Source organism: Apteryx rowi, unplaced genomic scaffold (genome assembly GCF_003343035.1).
Source record: "Apteryx rowi isolate R43461 unplaced genomic scaffold, aptRow1 scaffold_175, whole genome shotgun sequence".
Taxonomy (NCBI): Eukaryota; Metazoa; Chordata; class Aves; order Apterygiformes; family Apterygidae; genus Apteryx; species Apteryx rowi.
The window spans coordinates 856,509-879,652 of NW_020448030.1; the positions used below are offsets into that span (position 1 = coordinate 856,509).

The following is a 23,144-nucleotide window of genomic DNA, read 5'->3' on the forward strand; positions in this document are numbered from 1 at the left end:
ATTTGCGTCCCAAAGGCTAAATTAAAGAAACAATGTGGCTAATGAATGTTATAGTCCTTATGAAAACATTGGAAGTTCAGCTAAGTGGCATTACATTTATGCCATATACTCATTCCCAGAGACCTAAATAGCGCATCAGAAAAGCAGAAGCTTTTAGGGAAAAGTGTATTTTTCTATTTTTTAGAATATAGCCAGCTCTGTACTGGAAAGTGAAGTTCAGACATTTTGCCTTTAAAATGATTTTGCTCACAGGCAGGACAGGCACCTGAGGCAAGATAAGGCTATATGACCTTTTTATGTGCCCAACAGTTTAATGGCGAAACTGGGTGACAATGAAGACTGAGCCAGTGAGGGAGACCTTTGACATGCATATACGTTTAATGATTTAAACATGACATAAAAGTGACAGCCACCAGTGAACAGTTGAAAAAATGGACAGGTTGGGTTTGGCTGAGTGAATGATACAAGTGTGATGTGTCAAAACATAAAAAGGAGAAGGAGCATCACACAAAGCCAGTCAGTCAGATAGTAGTCCCAGGATTTTAACTGAGGTTTGAGAAAGGACAGAGAGGAGGATGTTGTCAAGAGTGCATGCTTCTATGTGCTGAAGTAGCTCATCCTTCAGAAACCAGGTCTGAAGAAGTGACTTTGCTAAAGGTTGGTGAGCTTACTTTCAGCTGTGAGAGCTGAAAACTCTCACACATCATTAATATATCACATCTCACATATATCATTAATATAACTGAGTTTTCAGCCCTATGATTGCTATCAGGTACTTCATTATGGGCATGACAGAAGTGTACATGGTGCTGTACAAACACTTTTTACGGTTTAACTCATGCTGGTTTCAGCAGCTCTGCTTTAAGAATTTTCTAGAGATGGCTTTTGGGGAAAAAAAGTAGTTCCTAAAAAGATATTTCAGATAATGACCAGATTCTCATAGTATTTATGTATGTAAATTTTATCTAAGATCATGTTTAAAGAAAAAAATATATTTGAAGCAAAGGTTTTCTTCTAAAAGTGTCAGTGAATGCAAATTTCCCAATATTTCATACTGCCTTTCCTGAGACCTTCACTCAAAGAAAATAAACAGAGACAAAGGGCATTAGAGAGTGATTTTTGAAACAAATAAATAACATATAAAACAACATTGTCCATACTCCAAACCAGTATCCCTGTAAAATTTACTGATTTTCTTTGTTTTTTTTCCTTCTGGCCATAGTAAAATATACTGAGATTTTATTATAAAATCAAGATGTATAGATAGCTGTCAGTACTATTGCCTTCTTAGTAGATCTAAATGTATATGATTTTTCAGTTTGCTATAACTGGAGCCAAAACTTTTTCTTTTCTTTTTTTTTCTTTTTTTCTTTTCCTGACCCAAAGGACTGGTACTCATCTGCTTAGGGCAGAGTAAGGCTGTATTAGCTAATGAAGCATCTGCATCATGTTGCTCCGTCTCTCACGGTCTCCCATCCTGCAGTCAGTCTCTGAGAGTGCTTGGACAAGGCACATAAGTCTTTACAATCTACACAACTAGCCCATGTCTGCCACAAGACAAAGATCCTCCTTCCCAAACATCTGGATCTGACTCACTGTCTATTAAACCCTTGCTTTTAATCTTGACAAGACAAAGACTGACCGCCTATGGCAAGCCCAAACTGAGGCAACCTAAAACATCAGTTGCTTCCTCATCATTAAGGCTGATCATATGTGTAATACTCCCAGTGCCACGTCAAGGAACAACATGAGCAAAGTGAGACAAGTAAAAGAAAAAGCAATTTTTTCCCTGTGGAAGATCAGGATCAGAGTGGTATAGAATGGCTGAAAGGATACATTGTTACTTAGGTGAAATGGTGAAATGTAGCACTAACTGGCACATTTGCACGAGGATAGGTGAAGCCTAGAGAGAGTGAGGAGAGTTACAGGGGGAAGAATGGGAGTCCAATTAAGTTAATGAAGAGTGTGGACTAATGTACTCTGAAGATCTAATGGTGGAAGCAGTGGAAAAAGTGTGAGGAAGGTTAGAAAGTACTTGAGGGAAAGATCAAATGTAGCAAGATGCTGTCCAAGAAGAAACCGCCTCTGATAGACATCAGCTTAAATATTCACCTCACCATTCGAATCCTATTAAGTCCTTAAAGAACACTAGCCATATGTCCAGGGACAATTACCTTTCATGGAAATTCATGCACCTCATTTTGAAGGGGATTCTAAGTATTATTTGGACACCTTTGAGATTTGGAATCTCAAATTCATGTGACTTCAGTTCGTACAATGAATGCTTGTTCCGTATGAACTAAAAATGCTGATTCTTACTTCCTGTGTCTGGCCTAAGGGAGCCCATTCAACAAGTCTTTGGTTATCACTGCTTACACCAACATGCATACCAACAACAACAATAAAAAAATTGGATATATTCTGTTTTATCTTAAATTTGAAATGTATTTCTGAGCCAACATTATCGCATTTTTAGGTATATTGTCTAAGACTTTAATGTGAGTGATGACAGGCTGAAACTGATTTGTTTGCTTTCTCTGTTCTTACATATGAGGCCATAAAAAGCAACAGGAAACAATAATCCTTGTTGCATAACACACACACCCTTTCCTCTTTTTTGTGGGAGCATTTTGAATATGTTTCTGCTTCAAAAATTGGATCCCTGTCTTAGAGCCAAAAGTGCTCTCCTCTCTCCCTTTTCCTTTTAAGAAGGTTGACTATATATTGGAACCAAGTTTTACTAATTCACATACAGTATTAGTTTTTCAGTAGTGCATGTGTACTAGCTTATACAAGAGCTATACTGTTCACTCTGCTTAATATCTGGTCAGACACAATCCTTAGCATGAAGTATATCTTATTTAATAAATATGTATGGCTTTAATTATTTTTCTTCAGTGACTAGGAAGAATAATGAGCTATGGTCATGAATTGATATCCTCTATAGTATAAAATGTGATACTGAGCATTTTGTAAAGAAGAAAATGGGAGTTCGTGTAGATTCATATTTATTGATACTGAGATCAGAAAGCCAGACATAAAAAATCCCTTGGTATTTTCAACACCTATGGTCTGAATCATTAAACTTACAGCTTGGATCATTAAATTTACATCTTGCAAAGTTGTAATGCAAGTTTCTACCATGCTAAGTGTTCACTGTATGCTCTGAGTAACTATGCTGAACATGCCATAATAATTCATCAACCCTGAAAGAAATCGCAAAGTTCAATGCATATTAAAAATGTAATTGGGGTACATTACAGAAAAATGGAAATAAGCTGTTGTTCACAACACTTCATGATCTCTGAGGTTGCTGTTACTATCTGCATAATAATACAGTTTCCTGATAGGAAGAAAAATACGCACCATCAATAAAATACATGTGGTGACTTACTTATACACTTTGTATTTCTTCAAAAGCAGGAGGTGTTTTTGTTTGTTTCTTCTATATAAAGACTAATTGTGCGTTTAATGCATTCATCGTGAACATCAGTGTTGAGAAGTATCATACTTAATGAAAATTTTTTCTAATCCTCAGGATGTGTCCACAGGCTTCCTTTCTTATTAAAGTGCACTTAAACTGAATTGAGAGCTAGCGAATTATTTTTGTTTATGTATGTTCTTTCCATCTTATGTCTTGTTTTCCTTTTAGGTAAACAAGATATGTGGTCCTCCTGTAAGAAAGCCGACGCAGTCGCCAGGTTGCTCCTTTGATCAGAACAAAGATAATCAAGGGTTGAAGATGTTCTCAAGAGACAGCGAAGAAACCCTTGCCAACAGAAGAAAGTAAGACATTAGTTTTACAGCCAGAAAGAAAGAATAAAGTAAGCCATTAATTTTACAACAGAATAGATTATATTCAATGCAATGGCATACATTAATGGAGAATAAACAGAGACTGAAAGGAATAAAGCATTTCAACAACAAAATCTATTCTATTACATTTCTGAAAGAGTTGTTTTATGAACAGATTAAGTTTTCTGAAATAATGGACACGTGAGTAGGGTCATTTCATCTGGTTTAAAAAGAGTGGATAATGTTGCTAAGATATGAATGTTAGCTGTATCTTTGTGTGTTAGTCTTCAGATTATACTTAATCAGCATGTCAGTAGGTGTTATTAAATCTGTCAAGAAGTGATTGCCACTCTTATCAGAAGACTTATTTGTACAAATTGATCAGATGTAAAAGAATGAATGATTTTGTTCTTATATATTCACCTTTCTGTTCTGTTGTTGAAAATGAGACAACTAAGCATTTAGGGCTAAATTTTGAAATCCTTCTTCAAGCAGGTCCTTTTGATTTTTTCACTGGTTCTTTTGCCAGTATATGTTTAATTCAGGTGACAGCAAAGACTTTGGGATTTGATTTGTACCTGGTTCATCATCACAAGGTAAAATTTGCCTAAAAATGCAGATGCCTGCATATGAGCTGGGTATTTAGGCTGCATTGTAGTCAGTGGAGAGGAGGACTCGGTTCAGTTGCCAACATAGAAGCAAGCGGTCAGGGCCATTTGGGGACACCCTAGTGACCCCAGCTGATCTGCTGCTGCCAGGAAGGATGCATTTGTCCTATAAGTTGTGTTGTGTGCTTCTGCATTGTGCAGACATCCTGGATACGTGAGAGCATCTCAAAGGCACCAGATATCTACATTTAGGCAAATGAATCAAGTCTTAAATGACTGTAGGGAGTAATTGGCCTGTAAGGAGTAAGGATAGTATTACAGTGGAAACTAAAGGCACTTATTATTATTATTTGCTAAAATACAGAGAGGGTCTCTTCGTCCTCTTTTTCCTTTCACTTCAGTTTGTAAGGCAGAAGGAAGCAGAACTGAGACAATTGCAGGGAATAATTGCTCAGCACTGATTTTTGGAGAAGTAAAGAGTGCCTATATGCTTAAAGGCCAGACCAATCTAGCTAGTGCAAGGTCCTTCATGTTCCAAGTAGTGTTGAAATAAAGCAGGATTTAGAGGAACATTGTGGGGAGGCAAAGAGATGCAAAACAAGAGTCTGTTTTAGCCAACACAGAAGCTCATCAGGCAACGCCCATTAAACAGACACATTTTCCTCTATCCACTTTGTGCGGGTAAATAATTTCTTGATGTCTTCCTCTTGCAAAGACTCTACAAATATAGAACTGTATTCTAAAATCTCACTTAATCCAGGACTGTAGCACGATTCCAGATAAGTGGTGCGCAGATTGACCTTGCCAGTGCTCAGAGAGACCTCAGGAGACATGGCAGCTGGTGGCAGCACAAAGCAGTTGTCCCTTTGCCTCAGGTGCTGGGACCACCTTATGGCACGTGGAAAGCCCTACACCAAAGGGATGGGGGGAGGAAGAGTTTGAGATCCCCTGGCACAGATTTCACTTTCACAACTTTATTGTTCACACCATCTTCGTGTTCATTACCTCCTGGATCACCTCCTTCCCTTTTAGTCACAGTCGCTTTCTATTCCGCTTGCCATTCCCATGGCAACCGTAACAATTCCTCAGATGGAAGAGTAACTTCAAGAAATGGTTATAGCCTGCTTTTAAGGAAGCGCTAGTCTCTGAGTGAAACTCCACTTTATTTACCACCCATTGACTTCTGGCAGCAGCTGGTTCTTGGCAACTTTCATGAGCTTTAGCAGAAAAGAGGAGGTTTCTCCCAAATTGTGTAGGACTTCATCAATGGCAGTTATCCTTAAAAAACATTACATATCTGACTCTTAAGAGTTCCATAATTTCCTGATATCTTTCAAGTGTATCTCCAGTTGAAATCTTGCATTTTAAAGTACATGTTGGACTACCTCTGCCTAAGCTTTTCCTAAATTATTTTCACAATCAGACAGCTTAAACAGCACTGCCCTAGGCTGGTGTTTTCTAGTGCAATGTGTCACAAGAAGAAAAGGAAATGTCGCTGTGCTTTTGAAATTAAAATTTGTGAGATGAATTTAAAAAAATGCTAACTAGAACCTTCCATAATAGTATACAATCTTAAAAAATTATGTTTTTTTTCCTCCAGAACTGAACATTGCAGAAAGCTTTTAGCAAGTAGAATAAAATTGTAAAAAGTGAACATTTCCAAATAAGCAGATAAGAAATATCTGTAGCTTCTGCTGACTGTAATTGCACATTTGTGCTCAGCTGCCTATAATTATATGCTATCTGGTCTAGAAGATGATGATGTGAAAATTGACATTCAAACCATCTGCCCTTCTAACTACTTTGGTCAGATATCTGCAGGGGTTGAAATTAGTTATTACTTCTATATTAACTTCTCCTTTGCCTCAGGATATATTTACTAATAAAGTGAACGACTGACCTTTCGGTTATAATGCAGTTTGTCACAAGATATTACAGCAGCTGTATTTACTTCCATTTCTGTATTATACGCTGATTGATTGTGCGAAAGAAGAAATTCCTACTATTTGCTATGAGAATAGCCTCTAATCACTAGTTTTTATCCACTGTGTAAACCCAAAGGATACCACTCACAGTCAAAATAAAATCAGTCCCACTTGATGGGAAATGGAGAAAAATTGCAAACATACACATTGGATGCAATTTGGGGCTGGAATACAGGATTCATGGCTGGAAGATGTATCATATTCATGTATTTAAAATATATTGTGCATATGCAATATATGACCCTACTTGAGATTTTCAGAACTACAGTTTTTGACTTAGTAGTGCATTCATATCACATTTAATAGCATTTAATAGGCATAGTAAATCTAAATCACTGTGCTTTGTGTAAAAATATTTACTCTAGAATACCAAGAAAGAACATGTGGATTTTAAATAACAGACTGTATATAGTTACTCGTATTTTTTCTGTTCTAATTTCAAGTCAACAATACTTAATTTAATCTTTTATGCCATGTTAGACTCATGTTAACTAAACATCTGGAAATGGATAGAATATTTGTAGCATATTTTTTCCAGTTGCAGACACTAGACAAGAAGTTAACATAACATGAAGCTTTCTGGCTTACAGAGCAATGAGTACACCATTTGCTGATGTCTTTCTTCTTTGTGCCTGTGGGTCATAGATAACTCAGTATAGCATGATGTTTTAGCCCAGAATAAATAAACATTTATATTTTGCACAGCAGGAATGGGTCTCTCAGGATTTTCAATACATTAGCAAACAGTTTCTAAAACATAAATATCACAGTCCAGTTACAAACATACTAACTGAAAAGGCATTCATTTCTTTTGATTTAAGTATAAAAACTTATCATTAGCTCTGGGCACCTTGAGAATTATTTAAAATAGCAACATATAAATAAAAGTATACCCAGCAGCACAGCACATGATAAAATTGATGTCATTTTTCAGATGGTAATTTAAATATCCATTAAATATTTAACATCTACACCTTAAACCATCCTACCTAAATCTTGAATTGTTCCATAACTCTAACAAATACTCTTTGTAGTATTTGTAACACTCTGTAGGGATCTAGTTGATAGCACTTATGAAAAACAGCCAGCTTATTCCTCTACCTAATTAACTGGTATATGAAACCTCTTTTCTTAATTGTTATGCTTTATTCGGAAATACTGGTATATTTGTACAAAAGTAGCATTGCAAACTATATCAGAACTAAGCAAGAAAATTTCAGGGTGGAGGAAAATAATTCCTCTTCCAGAGCATGAGTAAATTATTTTGTTTGACTTTGACCAAGGATAGTATCAGGTTTGTAAACTCCTGAAATATATCTGAGAGAATCAAGCTTATCTAAAAGGAAAATTGACAAACTGATGAATAAAGTCATTGGAACCGATAGTGAATATTAGAAACGGCTCATTCTTTTTCTTCTTGTAGCAACGCATGGCAGCGGTACTGCTTAATGTTATTGATTGACACTGTCAATTATTTCCCATGTTCCTCTGTGCAGAGAATTTATCGGCCACCTCCGGCTCTACAGGGCTTTTTATGGCGGCCTGGCTGATCAGTTGTGTGCCAACGAGTTAGCGGCTGCCGATGGACTCCCGTGCTGGAACGGAGAAGATGTTGTAAGAAGGTACCTTTTTCACTCCTTTTTATCTTTTTTCTTGTGTTCTTTGTTTCTCTAAAGATGACTTTACCTATAAGCAGTTAAAAAAAAAATCTCCCTGTATCTCTATTCCTCAGAGATTCCCACTTCAAACTTATGAAGCTTAACCATGCATTGGTTAGGAAAAAAAGCAGGTTTGACATTTACAAAATATGGCTGGAAAAAGAGAACATGGGTTTTTGTTCAAATTTGGTATTTGTAAAATGCTCCTTTTAATACAAACTGTGTGATAACAAACTCAGGATTTTTGCTTAAAACTTTCTCTGGCTCTGAAGAGTGAACTAATCTCGTAATATATATGGTTTCTCGGGGGAGGGCTAAAAGTTAAAACATGAAGATAAACTGCTTTAAAGGTGAAACAAATGTTTTTTATGTATGCAGTGGCTTGGGAGCCATCATTCAGTAGAAACGGCAAAGATATAAACTGCCGTGCTCCTGGATGTGTATCTCTAGAATCAATATACTTCACAGTTTACAAAACACTAGCATTTCTTGATGTCAGAAAGACTTTCAGAGAGCAAATACCTGTATTTCTTGCTGTATGGTTTTCATCATCAAAGCAAGTATTTGAACAAGAAGTCCTTGTGATGAGAGACTGAAATATTAAGAGGTTCATTTTAATTAATTTTTTTATGAAGATAATGCTGTTAATACCAAGCTTAGGTAGTATTAGAGAAGGTGGCTAAAGGCTGTAAGGTGAGCAGGAGATAGCTGGTACTATGTAGAAGCTGGGGTGACAACCTGCATTCTCAGGTGTCCTTACATATGCTATATAGAAATTAATTCATTGCTTAATGATATTTAAAGAAATTTTAATAAATGCCCATTCAGCAAACAACTGCAGGCCTGCTTTTCTCTAACTGCCTGGATAGTCCAATGCTTTGACAGCATTGAGACCAAACAAGTGGTTGACTCACTTGATAGAGTCAAAGGAAAATTTTGTCCCAAGTTTTCAACAGTCTTCTCAAGATAATATGTCTTTAGGTATCCATATTTCACATTTCATTTCAACCTTGCCTCCTAGCTTTTGTTTTCCTGCCATTCCCCAGATGAGTTAAAAGTTAATCCTGCCAATATTTCAGTAAGAACTGGAAATAAGATGTCTTATAATTACAGACTTCTTAAGAATGAATTTCTTGTATCATTACTTTTGACTGCTGCTTTCTTACTATTAATAGGTTATATCTTCTCAAAACTATATTCTTTTACTATATTATACCATTGTATTTTAGTTATTATTATATTCTAGTACTATGCTATACTATTATATTACTATGCTATTATATTATGGTACTATTACTGTTATTATAGCATAGTCCTACACTATAATAATAGTATATTTTAAGAAGAAATATGATTAGAAGCTTCAGTCCTGATACAACAATGGAACATTCTACTAAATTCTCACCCATGGTGTTTTTGAAAAATAACTTAATTTGACTAACAATATTTAATTAGTGCAATTTATTTATTTTGGATGCACCCTAAAGATATTAATGGTGACAAAAGCTCCATATCTTAAATGTAGGATCCCTTTGATCTTAATTTAATGTTTAAACTTCCTTATTAAACTATTTTATTTTTTAATTAAGTTTGTCTGTAAGTTTTAGTTTAACTTTCTGGAAAAAAATAGACAGTACTATGTCTGGATAGATAATATAATATCTAGAAGTACAAAGAGTGCTGTTTAAAAACAAAAAGAGCAGGATACTTTGAGTCACTCTAGTTTATCACCTGCAGCTGAGACCTGTGGTTAATTCCGACATCTTAATACTTCTATTTGTACTCGAAATATGTCTTGGTGCATGTTCTCTTACTTCAGTAGCTATGTGAATGTGCTTACATCTATTCTCTTCTTCCCCTTCATTTTGCCTTTTTTCTCAGTCAAAATGTCCTTTGCTCAATTTTATTCTTTTACTTTTGTTCTTTTGTAACTTTAAATCGCTGAAGAGGAAAAGTTGCTTCCTGCACTTGGACTAAAATCAGTTACTTTTTTACTACTTAAGAATTGTTCAGCAAAGGAAAAATGGGCACATTTTTCTTTTTGTGCTTATGCACCTCTGTGTGCCTGCTCTGAAAGTAAGGCATATGCGGCACAAGAATGCGGGCCGGGAACGCACACACTGGTTGTGTGGTGCCTGGAGATTTGTCTCAAGTTATGAAAAGTCAGACTCAGTCACAGAAACATGTATACAGAGTCTGAAAATTTTAAAACAAGAAGATTGGGTTTGAGCAAGAAAAGATACTGATCAGCCCCACAGATTGTGCTAGAAAATCACATGGGAAATGGGTCAAAGAATCAGTCAACTAAAAAAAGAGATCTTTCTAGTTGAAAAACTAGATTAGATCTAGTTTAGATGTAATCTAAGTTTAGAACTAGATTAGATCTAGTTTTTCAAATAGAAAAGAGATCTATTGGGAGACGAGTAGCCTCAGAGTTGATTGTGTTTGGAGATATTTTGAAAGGGCAATCCAGATATCAAACTGTGGGAATGTGGACTGGAGGGAGTGATGCTAACCACGCTGCAGACAAACCAAATTAAAAGGGACTAGAAACATGCAAAAAATATGATAAACAGTTCAAAATCATCTTGACAGAATTCAGACTGAACCCACTTTTGCGCATTTTCAAGAAAAATGTGGCAAACTTGAGTATTCCCAGAAGAATAATGATATCAAGCTAGAATCTAGGAAAGCCAGTTTACAAGCCAGTTTGGGTGACAGAGCACTGGAACAGGTTGCCCCGAGAGGTGGTGGAGTCTCCTTCTCTGGAGATATTCAAAACCCGCCTGGATGCAATCCTGTGCAACGTGCTCTAGGTGACCCTGCTTGAGCAGGGGGGTTGGACTAGATGATCTCCAGAGGTGCCTTCCAACCTCAGGGATTCTGTGATTCTGTGATACAAGAAAGGACTGAAGGAACCGGAATTGCTTAACCTGAAGAAGAGTGACTGATGAAAGAAAAGGGTAATGGTCTTCCAAAGTGCAAACAGGCTAAGGGGAAGGAAAGCATCACCTATCTGTGTCCATAATGGCTAAGATATGTAGTAAACATTTAAGTAAGATTCTGATTAAATATTAGGGAGAGTTTTCTAGTGATTAAGACAGTAAAACACTGCAATAGATAGTTTTGGGGCCTGACATGTTCCTCCTGGAAGATGTTTGAGAACAGGCAAGGTAAATCACTGTGAGAAAGGATGTAGCAAAAGCTCATCTTACCTGAAGACACAGAGGTGACCTGGGTGATCTCTTAAGATCTCCTCCATCCCTCTGATTCCAAATCTAGGATTTTCTAAATGCTGTGTTGTGCAGCCTGTATTGTCATGATCCCAGGATACTGTAGCATTTTAGAAACAAATAATGACCAGAGCAGACATCAGCACTTTTCTGTGTAAATCCTGAAGAACAGCTGAACCTGTGTGTTTTCTCTCTCTCTTTTTCTTTCCCCCCCCCCCCATCTATAGTGGTATAGTAATAAATAAAAATATTGGTGAATTCATCTGTGTAGTATTCCAGGCCACTCAGAGGGGAAAATCTATATTGTTCAAATTCATTGAAGATAAATGGATTTTATCCAGTTTAAGATTCTTCACCATCTCTCTCTTTTTTTGCCTTCTTTTTAAGAACAGTATGCCCTAGCTGGCTGTGACTGTTAGTTYGGGCCTGACGTGGGAGAGACTGCTGAAAGCAATACCATAAGCTACATAATGCTGGGGTAAACCAGGACCTGAAGAGACTGCTGTTTGCTGTGTCTTTGTTTCAGCTGCAAGCAGCAATACACTCTAGAAACAGAAGATAGATACATTTTAATAAAATCTTCTCTGTTCTTCTTTCTCCTTTTCTGTGTATTTTTCTTAAAGGAGGTAGTTTAAAGTTTTAACAGCAGTAATATCATATACATCTTTTAGTCTTTGCCATCTTTAATATCACCTGAAAGATTATCAGATCTGGATGGGAAAGGATAAGAAAAAGAGAAAAGAGGATATTTTTGAAATGAAATCTTACTTTATAATTTACATTTCACATGCTTCATCTTCAGCTGTTTCTTTTGGCTTAAAAGTTTTGGTTTTCCTTTTTTTTTTTTTTTTAAAGCATACTGACATGGCAATACAGTCCTTGCTTCTGAAACTAGTATTGTTAGCCTGTTACATGGTGTAGGTTCACACTTCATTTTTATCAACACTAAGACACAAATCCCCAAATTATTGTATTTGTGTGAGAAAAGATTTGTAGGAGGCAGAACTTGCAGGAGCCAGGTCACTCTCCCAAGGTCCACGTCACTGCAGAATGAGGGAGAGGATGTCTTAGAGGGGGAGACACCTTCTACCTTCAGCCCTTCCAACTATTTTGCCCAGTTGTCAGACTACAGTGGCTGAGCATTAAATTCACACTTTAGTTTTAAAGGCATAATTGAATTCCACAATGAAGGACTCAGACTTTAGTGTTATAGGATTTATTAAGCTCATAGGAAAAGAGGAACTGCAATTAATAGGCTAGGCACTATCAGAGCATTAGGAAAAGAATTGCATGCAGCAGTTCAGAATTTCAGTAGTGTCTTAATATTAAAGCTAAAATAACAAGAATGGTGCAAATAGAATGAAATGTTCTCATGCATTAACATAAAGTGGTTTAATTGACATTTATACAGATTTGGTAGTCCAAAGCACATGACTAAAATGTGAACAGAGATGGATTAAAAATCCACAGAGGAGAGCAGAACATGTACTTCACATCTTGAGACCAGCGATTCCACTGAAATAAAAATAGATGCGAGAGAAGGAAATAGTAAAATCGAATGTTGAAGGATTCAAAACTAATGGGGATTATTAAAGACAGCTAATCAAGTTTGGAAGGAAGAATTTCTTTTGAAACACTGATCAAAAGTATCCAAATTAAGAGGAATTAAATAGCATGATTGATTTTAATTGCTGAGCAAGCTGTTAGAAACTGATTATAATAAGCATCTATCATCAAAAAAATGCTTAGCTTTAGTACAGCTCTTAGGGTAGGAAAGGAATTTTTCTTTTGATTCTTACATATTTTGGACCAAGAGTACAATCCTGAATCAATTCTTAGCCAACAAAAGAAGATAAATGGTAATATAAGGAGATACAATGAATTCCTCTCAGTTTTCTTCTGTTTGAGCTAATCCTCACTTTATAATGAGGGAGAGCTAAAACTGTTTTCAAAGGCACCACTTTCCACCTATGCAAAGATTTGCCTGAGCAGCTTAAAATGTAAGAATAGCCCATTCTGGCTGTTAGTGCTTTGCCCAATATGCTGTTGCCAGCAAGGACCAGCAACAGATGCTTGGAGAAGAGCAATCATAAACACATTTCCTCATAATAATCTGTGTCTGGTAATTCGCAAATTAGGAAATTCCTGAGCCCAAACTGCAATCTTTATAGTGAGTAGTCCTCAGAGGTTTGTCTTCTGTGAATGCTCAGTCTTCCCTGGAACTCATAAAATTTTAGCACCCATAACATTCTGCAGCGAGCTAACGAGAATGCCTGAAATCTGAAATATTTCTGTTTTGAACTGCTGCTGCCTCTTTAGGGATGCTTGGAAAAGAGGTCACCTGCATATGGCACCTGGACAATAATGAAGAATCAGGGCACCTGAACTACAGGAACATTTGGCTCCAAAAGTCATCCCTAAATGCAGGAGGATTTTTCATTAAAATTTATACACTTTCATTTAGAAAAATGCTGATGTCAGAATACATTCAATGTCCAGTTGGCACCACTATTAGTTTTATCGGAAAAAAAAAAATTAACCACAAATTGGTATAGAACCTAGTCTGGTTGTCAGAAAAATGGGAGGAGCTTATGACACATTTTTCTGTGTTTATGTATAAAACAAGAGTCATTTTTACTTCTGTCTTCATAATACACTTCAATAATAAAAAACCAATGATATCAGTCTAGTTCCTGCTTTTTTGGAAGTAACTTTCTGTCATCTTTTATTTTTATTTTGAGAAATACTAGACATTATTTTTTGTTAGGTGAATGAATTTGGGAACTATATTGGAGGACGTCATCTGAAGTCTTTATTCCAGAGAAAGACAAAAATTAGAAGGAAGAAAAATGCCAGGCTGAAGATAGATTGCATAAAAACCATGTGCAGTATATAAAAGCTGAAGTTCTGATTCCTTTGTCAGTTGATTTTAGTTGATCCAAATCTAGTGCCAAGGAAAAAAATAAATACAATTCCTTTGTTTACATTAATTATAGTTTTTATAAATTTTGCTCTCTATTTTATTATGAAGTATAAAAATGAAAGCATTCCTGGTTTTATAATTGTAACATCAGTTCTCACTATATGCTTAGATAAATCACATGACATTTCAGGAGAATATTTATGTAATTATCTAAAAGCAGCAAAACATATATTACATTTGATTCCCTCAAAATAAATGCTCTGTTGTTCTTTTGGTTGCTTGAGCATATGTATAATTTTCTGTAGTGTTTATCCTTTTTGTAATGTTAATCCTTTCATTTTATACAACCATAGAAAAATAATTTTGCTCTGGAATTTAGTACTAATGATCTGATGACTCTTAAAGGTTTTCCGAAGGAATTCAGGTCCATTTTGCCACAGTTTACRACATGAAACAGTGGAGGCAAAAAAAATCTGTCATCTGCTTTTTAAATAGTAAGGTTTCACATTAAGACCAAAGAAAACTCAGGCAAGAGAATTTGCTGCATAGTTCAAAAACAAGCATATCATAAAATAAATAACTATGAATCATAGCAGATTATACTAGACAGAAGATTTGTGTATTTGTGTATTTGCATTTGAAGTTCTTATAAAAGAAATACAACCTAATTGGATTCAACTTTGATATACAGGATACCTGTCAAATAATGTGTTTTGCAATATTTTACAGTGAGACTCCTTGCACACAGTGAGGTTCTGAAACATTTCACATTTCTAGAAGAAAAATATTTATCACCTCTAACCACAGAAATTTAATACACAGGCTCTCAGTGAATTATTTAAACAATATTTGGGGTTGTAAAAGTTCTTCTCAGAGGTCCTCTTTCTCTGTAGTGTTCACAGCAGTCCCGTATAAGCACTGCAAGCTTATCAGCCCTGACAGGAAACTTCCACGTCCTGGTAATTGCACAGATGTTCAGCACTGCAGCATTTACAAGCATTTACATCCCTTCATATTGTCACATTACATCTGCTGGAGGTTTGACTCTTGGCACAAGTATCGGTCAGATTTTCACTGAGCTTCTTGTAATGACTGGATCTCTACTAGTGAAATTCAGGTTCTGCTGGGGAGTGGTCTTGTTTCTGCATCTTCCCAACAGGCTCAGATACTTCCATTACACTCAAGAATATTTTTAGAGATCTGAAAATGGGTTGGGAGTCTGATGTGCAAACCACTGATTTTCCTGCCATTCTGATTGTGAAAGTTTGCGGTAAATTGTCCTTTATATAGGAATAGTTTGCTTTTATATAGTCCTATTCTGGTGGATATTCTGTTAATTATTATGTGTATAGTATAGTAGTCTGATTTTGTTAATGTGGTTTCTGTAATACAGCTGATAAATTGATATATATATTATTAATGTATTCAAAGAATAACAGTTCACTTATTTTTCTAGAAATGGGTGTTATTCTTTCCAATTATATCAAGTTCTTGCTGCTTTTGTAGTTAAAACAATGATTATTTCATCTTTAATGAAGTAAAACTAATCTGTCGTTCACAGGTTGTGAATCTACTGGAACCTGCTTCAAAATACAGTATCGTCTGTTCTTTTTAATAAAAGTAGGGGTTTCTTATCTTTCTTGGCAGCTCAGCTTCTTCTTACATTCCTTTAGAGTTATATAATGGGAGACACAAGTTGGCTTATATTCATTAAAATGATCACTTTGTTCTAACTACTCCTATTCTAACATTACATTCACAAGGTCTAAGTTTTTTAGCACTTGTCCACATGAGGGCACTCAGGAAAATTAAACTGAATTAACGAAGACTGTGAATGTAGAAATCAGTGATGTTAATTCAATTTGACTTAGCTGAATGAATGAATGAACTAAATTGAAGCCACTTTAGTTCAGAAAATTTTAATTATAAGAATATGGTATCCCACACAAATTTAATGATGTTTTGCTAGCCCACTTAATACATTTACGTCTTTAGTGTCTTCTAACTGACATTCTGAGTTTACCCATGTAGACAAGTATGTATCTGCTAAGAGTGCTTCAGTGAGAACTATTTCTGGAAAAGATTCAGTAAAGGAAACATAAATGAACATGCTTAGACATGCCAAACTGCAGGCTTAGTGATTGACCCAGTCAAGCACTAGTGTAAATAGTCATGTCCAGATCTGAAAGGTGTTCCTTACACATTCATCTAGCACCTAAGATGCCATATAAAATATCATTGTGAAGAGCAAAGCAAGTAGCAGAATTACACTGTAACACTCGTGCAACAGGAGAATGTGTAGATTCTCCCCAAATATGGATTTGGTAGCCATAAGGCAGAGAAAGAAAACAGGAAGCATAAAACAGTCCATACTGAGAACACATTGTATTTCCATAGTAACAGAGGTGAGTTTCAGAGTTGTCTCTGTTGCATGGTTTGCAATAAGCAGGAGTACCAGCAAGCCCTTCCTCCAAATTTTTAGGAATCATTATGTGTATTTGAGGAAAGCCCATGCCTAACCTTTCAGGAGAAAGGATTACATTATATGTAGCATCCTGCTACGTAATAAGATCTGTCAAAGGAGTCTGAGACTTGAATCTCTTTCATGTTAGTTTTTAAACACGTTTTGTCAATATTAACGTAGTAAGAGCTTACAGTACTGAAACTTGAGGTAGTCTTCATCTCACCTACCTCCATGTTTCTGTGTGAAGAAATGCATGTCGAGTTTGGCCTCTTTTTCAGTGAAGGAGATAAATGGGCCCTTGTAGGGTGCAATTCATCCAATCCTAAAGTACTTGGATAGATGTTCCTAGGACAATTTGTTTCTCTCCTTTGGCTGTACAGGGCATCAATGCAGATGTCTAAAGGTAGTGGAAGAATTTATCTTCTCTCTAGAAACTCTGATGTATTCAAAAAACTAATCCAGAGTATTTACACTGATATTAAAAAACAAAATACCCAAAACACTAAGTATTAAATCTGGGAGACTGATCCAAAAGCATTGTGCCTAAGTGTCTGAGTCATTTCACCAGAAAACTACTTGAGCATGTTGATTCTGATGCTAGAAGTAATATCATATAGCAGTGCTGATCAATTTTTTGCTAGTGGTGGTCTTCTGGTTGAAGTGACGTATGAAGATAAACGTGGGATAAATGGTATAAAGGACTGTGCAGGACCAGCTACCACTCTAGCACTTCCTGAGTGTCTTTGGTCAAAGAAAGAATGTATTCTTGAATAAGGTATTAAACTTTGTTTTTCATAGTTTCTTAAAGTTGGTTATAAAAGCTAGATAAAATTGGGAATGGATTTGGAGAGACTTAGGTTTGTTATGGGAAGAATATGAAGTTTTCCTTTAATTTCCCATCTTTTTCCTGAGTTTATTTTCACTGTAAGAGAGGTTATTACATCTCAAATTCTAGGTTTTAAATCTTGACGTCTTATAAAGTGTTGTAAAAATTGGTGTGTTTGCATTTTTTTTGCAAATGTGATGACAAAATTTAAGGAGAACTTATATTCCTGTACACAGGTATGTTCCTTCTCATCCTCCTTTGACTATGCCTCAATTTCATATCCTGATGTCTTTAAAACCTTCTTTGAATCACACATAAGGAAAGCAGTAATAGAGGAAGTAATAAGCTCATCCTCTGTTACTGCATAATAAAACTTTTTTTTAAATGAAATACTTCTGGAAGCTGCAAAGATAGCATGGCAGATACTTAAGATTATTGCTTTCATTTCAGCAAAAACATCAATATACTATATTCTACTTAGGGGAGAAGAATATCTATATTATTAATGCCTACTGAAGTCCTTGTACAGAGGCTGTTTAAAATAAATAAACAATAATTAAAACATCCTGACAGAGAAACCTTTTGATATAAGGATGTTTTGTTTTCGATCGAAAAGTATTGGAAATGTGGTCAGTTAGCATGCTGCAGTATTGAATGGTAGATGGGTTGTAAGGGGCAACTAAAAGAAGAAGACTGCATAAACCATTATAGTTATTTTGTGAACAAAAGTCTCCTGCATTCACAGATTATCATTTTCCTTAGTTCCTTGAATAGGAATTCCAAGATCAGGGCAACTGGCTTTTGACTGCATATATAGGTCTAGCCCAGGAAAGATTTGACTGTGGTCCAAACCGATGAAAGCTCATTCTGGAGCACTGCCCTTCAGCCTTTTGACAGCACAGATTGTATTTACAGAGATCTTGGCAGTAATCATTTCATTTCAAGCCCATATTTTTGTATCTAGAGAATTAGTTATTCAAAGGAGAATTTTTACCAGCCAGTTCAAGAATTTATAGCTATACTCTGCCACCGATTCTGCACTTTTAGATGCTTTAAAAAAAAAAAAAAAAGTCTGGTAGAACAGCCAAAAGTTGTTTGTTTGCTTAGACACCTGTGAAAGATTTTAAATAAAAATTAATTTCAGCTCATGTTTCAATCAACACTGTTAATTTTTTTGGACTCAATTTATAATGCCATATGTGAGTCTGCAAGGAAGACTTCATCTGAGTTGGAGATTCAATTGACCTATCTTTAGCTATACAGAACTTAGACATCTAGTCTGGACTACTTGAGTCTGTAGGGTTGATGGAGAGTGACACATCCTAGTTAGTGCTGGCAGACTTGCTGTTTCTATCCACTGATTATGGAGTAAGCCAAGATGAGAAGTGCCATGTAAATGCCTAGCTTAGATGATCTGAATTTTACCCTCAAGAATGTACAGGTATGCTGGAAGAAGATTTGCACTCTACAAGGATAAATACAAGACAATTCCAAAAATATGCCATGACTATTTTAAAGAGAGGAAAGAAATGTGCCACTTCTCTCCTGTGCCTCAGGGAGCTGTAGTCACAGTGCACCACTCTGCACCATCCCTAGGTAACTGTCACTATAAGACAACCATTGAAGACTGAAGAAAAATGAGTTTTCTGAACATTAGCTGAAGCTCACTGAATTGCATTTCCCTACTTCCTTCTTTCAGATTCCTCTAGACTTTGAACTCTGCTGTAGAGAAAGAGCCTATATGGCAGATGCTTCAACACTGCCCTTGGAACAGTTCGGTGATAGATACAGCACATATCTATGAGTCAAACAGATGCTCATGACAAGAAAATTTCTCATCTCAGCTGTGTACACAAATTGTAGTGGGGTACTTGAAGAGAAGCCATATTTAAAAAGATCCTACAGTTGCTGTTCAGATGAGCAGTTTTCTCTAGTACCTCCATCACCTCCAGAAAGCATGTAACAAATTTTAAACTCTTTAGGCTTCACATTGCTCGTTTTCCTTTTTGTGTGAACAGGAAAGGTACCTTGAAAGTAAAAGAGTTAGCATTTAACATTGTTGCGCATAAGCAAGATTATCATTTTGTAGGGAGAGAACAAATTCTCTCTCTAGGGACAGGAAAATGATTTCCTAGGAAATCTCTTCCTCTGATAAATAGGCAGTGTGATAATGTACCACATTCATTTTTCTTATTTATATGTGCATATAAAATAGTCTTGAGTTTATGCATTTAAACTTGTGGGCATCTGGGAGTAATGCGACTTCACCTTCACCTGTCTGCTTGCAACAGAGGTACATATACATACTGCAGTTGGGTTGTTGTCTGTCAGGTAGGTCTTGAACACAGTTAAATACACCCTCTGCAGAGGAGCTTTTTCAAAGATGATTTAGGCCACCTGTGAAGCTAGATCAGAATGAATTCCCAAAGTGTAGAATATAGGAGCAGAGAGACAATTTAGTGCCCTAATTGAATTAATTATTGGGAGATTTCAGGAAACCTTGGGGATAAGTGAAATCCATCAACTGAAATCCACTGAGATAGTGGGGAAGACAAGCCTGAGGATAGACACTGTCAAATCAATAGATCCCAGCTATGGAAATTTGTGTTAAAAATCTGGAGGTCAGGTGGTAATTGAAGGGAACAGAGAAGTACTTGGAAAATAATCCAGAATTCCTGTAAGGCATAATATTTTTATTACCCACATTGTTATCTAAATATAATTGCTGTTCTATAAAACTTCACATTTAATAAAATTAAAATGCATTTTTGCTATATTAATATTTGTCTTGAGTTAAAATTAATTATAATATTATGATAACATCAGAAATTTTAGGGAATAGCTAAAATTTCTGCTGCAAAATTTTGTCTCAAAAAGAAAAAATTCAGCACCAGAATAATCAAAATGAAAGTAACTCATGACAAATCCACATTACAAAGTATTATGTTGTATCACATTAAAACTGGCATTTCTATTGTCCTGTGACACATTTTTCATTCCCCAAAAATGGTACAGCAAGACAACAGAGACAATGATATGTGCTGCTGTGACTATGGTTTTCTGTTTAAACGAAACATCTGGAGATCTAACACCAAAAAAGATTTCCAGCTCATAAACAGGAGAAAGTGAATTGGCAATAATCATTCATAGTTACCAACAGTAAAAGATCTCTGGCCAGCCAACTAAGAAAAACAAAAATACTTGTTCACATGGTGTATAATTAAATCACAGAATCATGGTCCCAAGATGTTGTGGGAGCCAAAAGTGTACCTGGGTTCAAAGAATGGCTGAACAAATTCATGGAAGAATTCATCAAAGACGCTCAATAGTCAGGATATAATTCTGCCGTCTATAAATTGACAGAAAGTGATGGACTGTGCCCGAGGAAGAGAAAGGAGAATGTGTAGTATTGCATGTTTTTCCAAGTCCCTGCTGGCTAATGCTAGAGACTGGTTGCTGATAGTGGATTGGCGCTTACTGAGTGAAGACATTTCTCTGTGAATTAATGTCCCTTCTTGTCCCTGATACTGCACGTGGTGTTTCTGAACCATTTTCTTCTCACAGAAAGAAAAAAAAAATCTTGATGGACACCCAAATGAACAGAAAACAGGTATAATCTAATGATCACTCACACTGACACGTTCACTTCTAGGCCTGTGTACTATGGATCCCACAATGTCCTGCTTTTCAGCCATCACTTACAACTAGGAAGTGAGAGCCAGAGATTATAGCAGGAATGCTTTGAAATCTTATGGGCTTCTCTAGTGTAATACAATGAATAGATTAGATTTTCTTCTTAATTTCATTCAGTATGAAGAGCTCAAAGTTGTGTATAATTTCCTATTATTTCTCTGGAAAAAAGTACCAGTGTGATTTTTTTTTCAGTTTACCTCATTTTTGTACACCTTTCTCATCCAATATTTTTCACACCTTTTTTTTTCCTGTTGCTTTCCATATTCTCTTTTCTCTTGTCTCTTTTCTCTCCCACTTCAAGCCTTTCCTCTTTGCACTTCACTTCTTTATTTTCACTTCATTGGAGTCACGTTAATCATAATACAACAATGACAAAGTGGAATTTGTCATTTTATTATGCCTGATTTTTTCTTCTGGTAACCTCAAAATAACTTATGAAAACAAAATGTGTCTATTTACAAGTACTCTGCAAAAGAGCCTTCTTGTTCTAGTGAATGTTGACAAGGAAAGTGCATTCTACATTTTAAACAAATCAGACACATAAGGGTTTTTTTTCCTTTTCAGATCTTATATTCTGTTAATATTAATTCAAGTGACTATTAAAATTATTCCTTCTAAAAAATAGCAGAACTTTTGTCATGATGCATGCAAGAAAACACTTATCTGAAATCAGCATTAGTTTCAAACATTTCTAACGGCAGCTATAGTTCACATTTCATGATCCTATTAAGAAAGAGAAAAACAGTTAAACAAAAAATGGGATTTCTTTAGGGCCATGTTAATACTTGTTTGAAGAACATCCAATCTGATTAGACCATAATTATTCACCTTTGTTCCAAGTTTCTTTTTTTTCCTCATGTTCATAGTGTTGCCAATTACAACACCAACAGAAGCAAAAACTTTAGGTAAACATTAACAGTGGAGGATTCCTTTTTTTTTTTGGTGGTTCTCTGGAGAAGCTGTTCTGTCTGTTGCTGCATCCTAGGTTGCCACCCAGTGGAGAAGACTATAAATTCTAGCTGTTGCATACTCGAAAAGAGAAGCCTTGTTACTCACCAGCAGGCAGCACTTTATTTTACAAGGCAAAACCTGTGGGTGGCCTTTTTGTAAATACAGTGCTTGCTTTTATTGTTTTCATTAGCTTTAATTCAGTTTAAAATGATCAACAAGTGGTAGAACAGAATCTTAAAGGATAAGTCTCTGGGGTTTGCCTGTTTTCTCTAGAAGGTTATTGTTTTTGACCAGTCTTATATGACATAGAAAAGTCTAATACAACAATGTGACTCCATTTTATTTTAATATAAAAACTGATTAATGTGGCAGTGAATCAGAACTGTGATTTGTAACAGTGTCTTGAATTCTACAAAAAAATTGCGTTAATATCAACTTCTGATTAGTTATACCATGTGCTGTTAAAATCACTTTAGCATAAATGCTGAGTGGCATTAGCTATGTTTAAAGAAGCAGTTCACAGCTTTGAGAAAAAACTCTAGTTTCCAGTTTATATTACTGAATTATCCGAATCATCCTGTACTTATTTTATCTATGTATTTGCAATAGCTATAGAAAGCTAATGCAGACAAAGTGTTGGCAACCACTAGTATTTAAGTGGTGTATCATGAGGAAATACTTTGAATATTTAAAGGAAGGAGGACAATAACATGCACAGACCCTTCACAGAAGGACAAATTAGAGTACTGAGAAAAGCAAGGGCACTAAGCATTGTGAGGAACATGGAAATGGAAGACAGTGAACAATAACTTTCATATCAGAAGTAATTCCTGAGTAGCCAGCACTCTGCCTTGCTCCATGAGTCCAAGGGTGTTAGTCCAGAGAAGACCAAACACAAATGGAATAAGATAATAGCCAAATCCTCTTTCTTCTGGAAGTCTCTAGTAGATCATTGTCTTTACCAAAACCAAGTTCCAAGGCATGATCTCAAGGAACTTTTTCTTTCTC

At 35.9% G+C, this 23,144-nt stretch overlaps 1 protein-coding gene across 1 annotated transcript in view; it reads left to right on the forward strand.

The window, feature by feature from the left end:
- The window catches only part of GPC5 (glypican 5), a 732,889-nt gene that overhangs the window by 154,415 nt on the left and 555,330 nt on the right, over window positions 1-23,144 (forward strand). Inside the window, exons 4-5 of the mRNA XM_026061075.1 lie at window positions 3,653-3,786; window positions 7,885-8,010. Of these exons, the coding sequence (XP_025916860.1) occupies window positions 3,653-3,786; window positions 7,885-8,010 (260 nt within the window). The remainder of the gene's footprint in view (window positions 1-3,652; window positions 3,787-7,884; window positions 8,011-23,144) is intronic.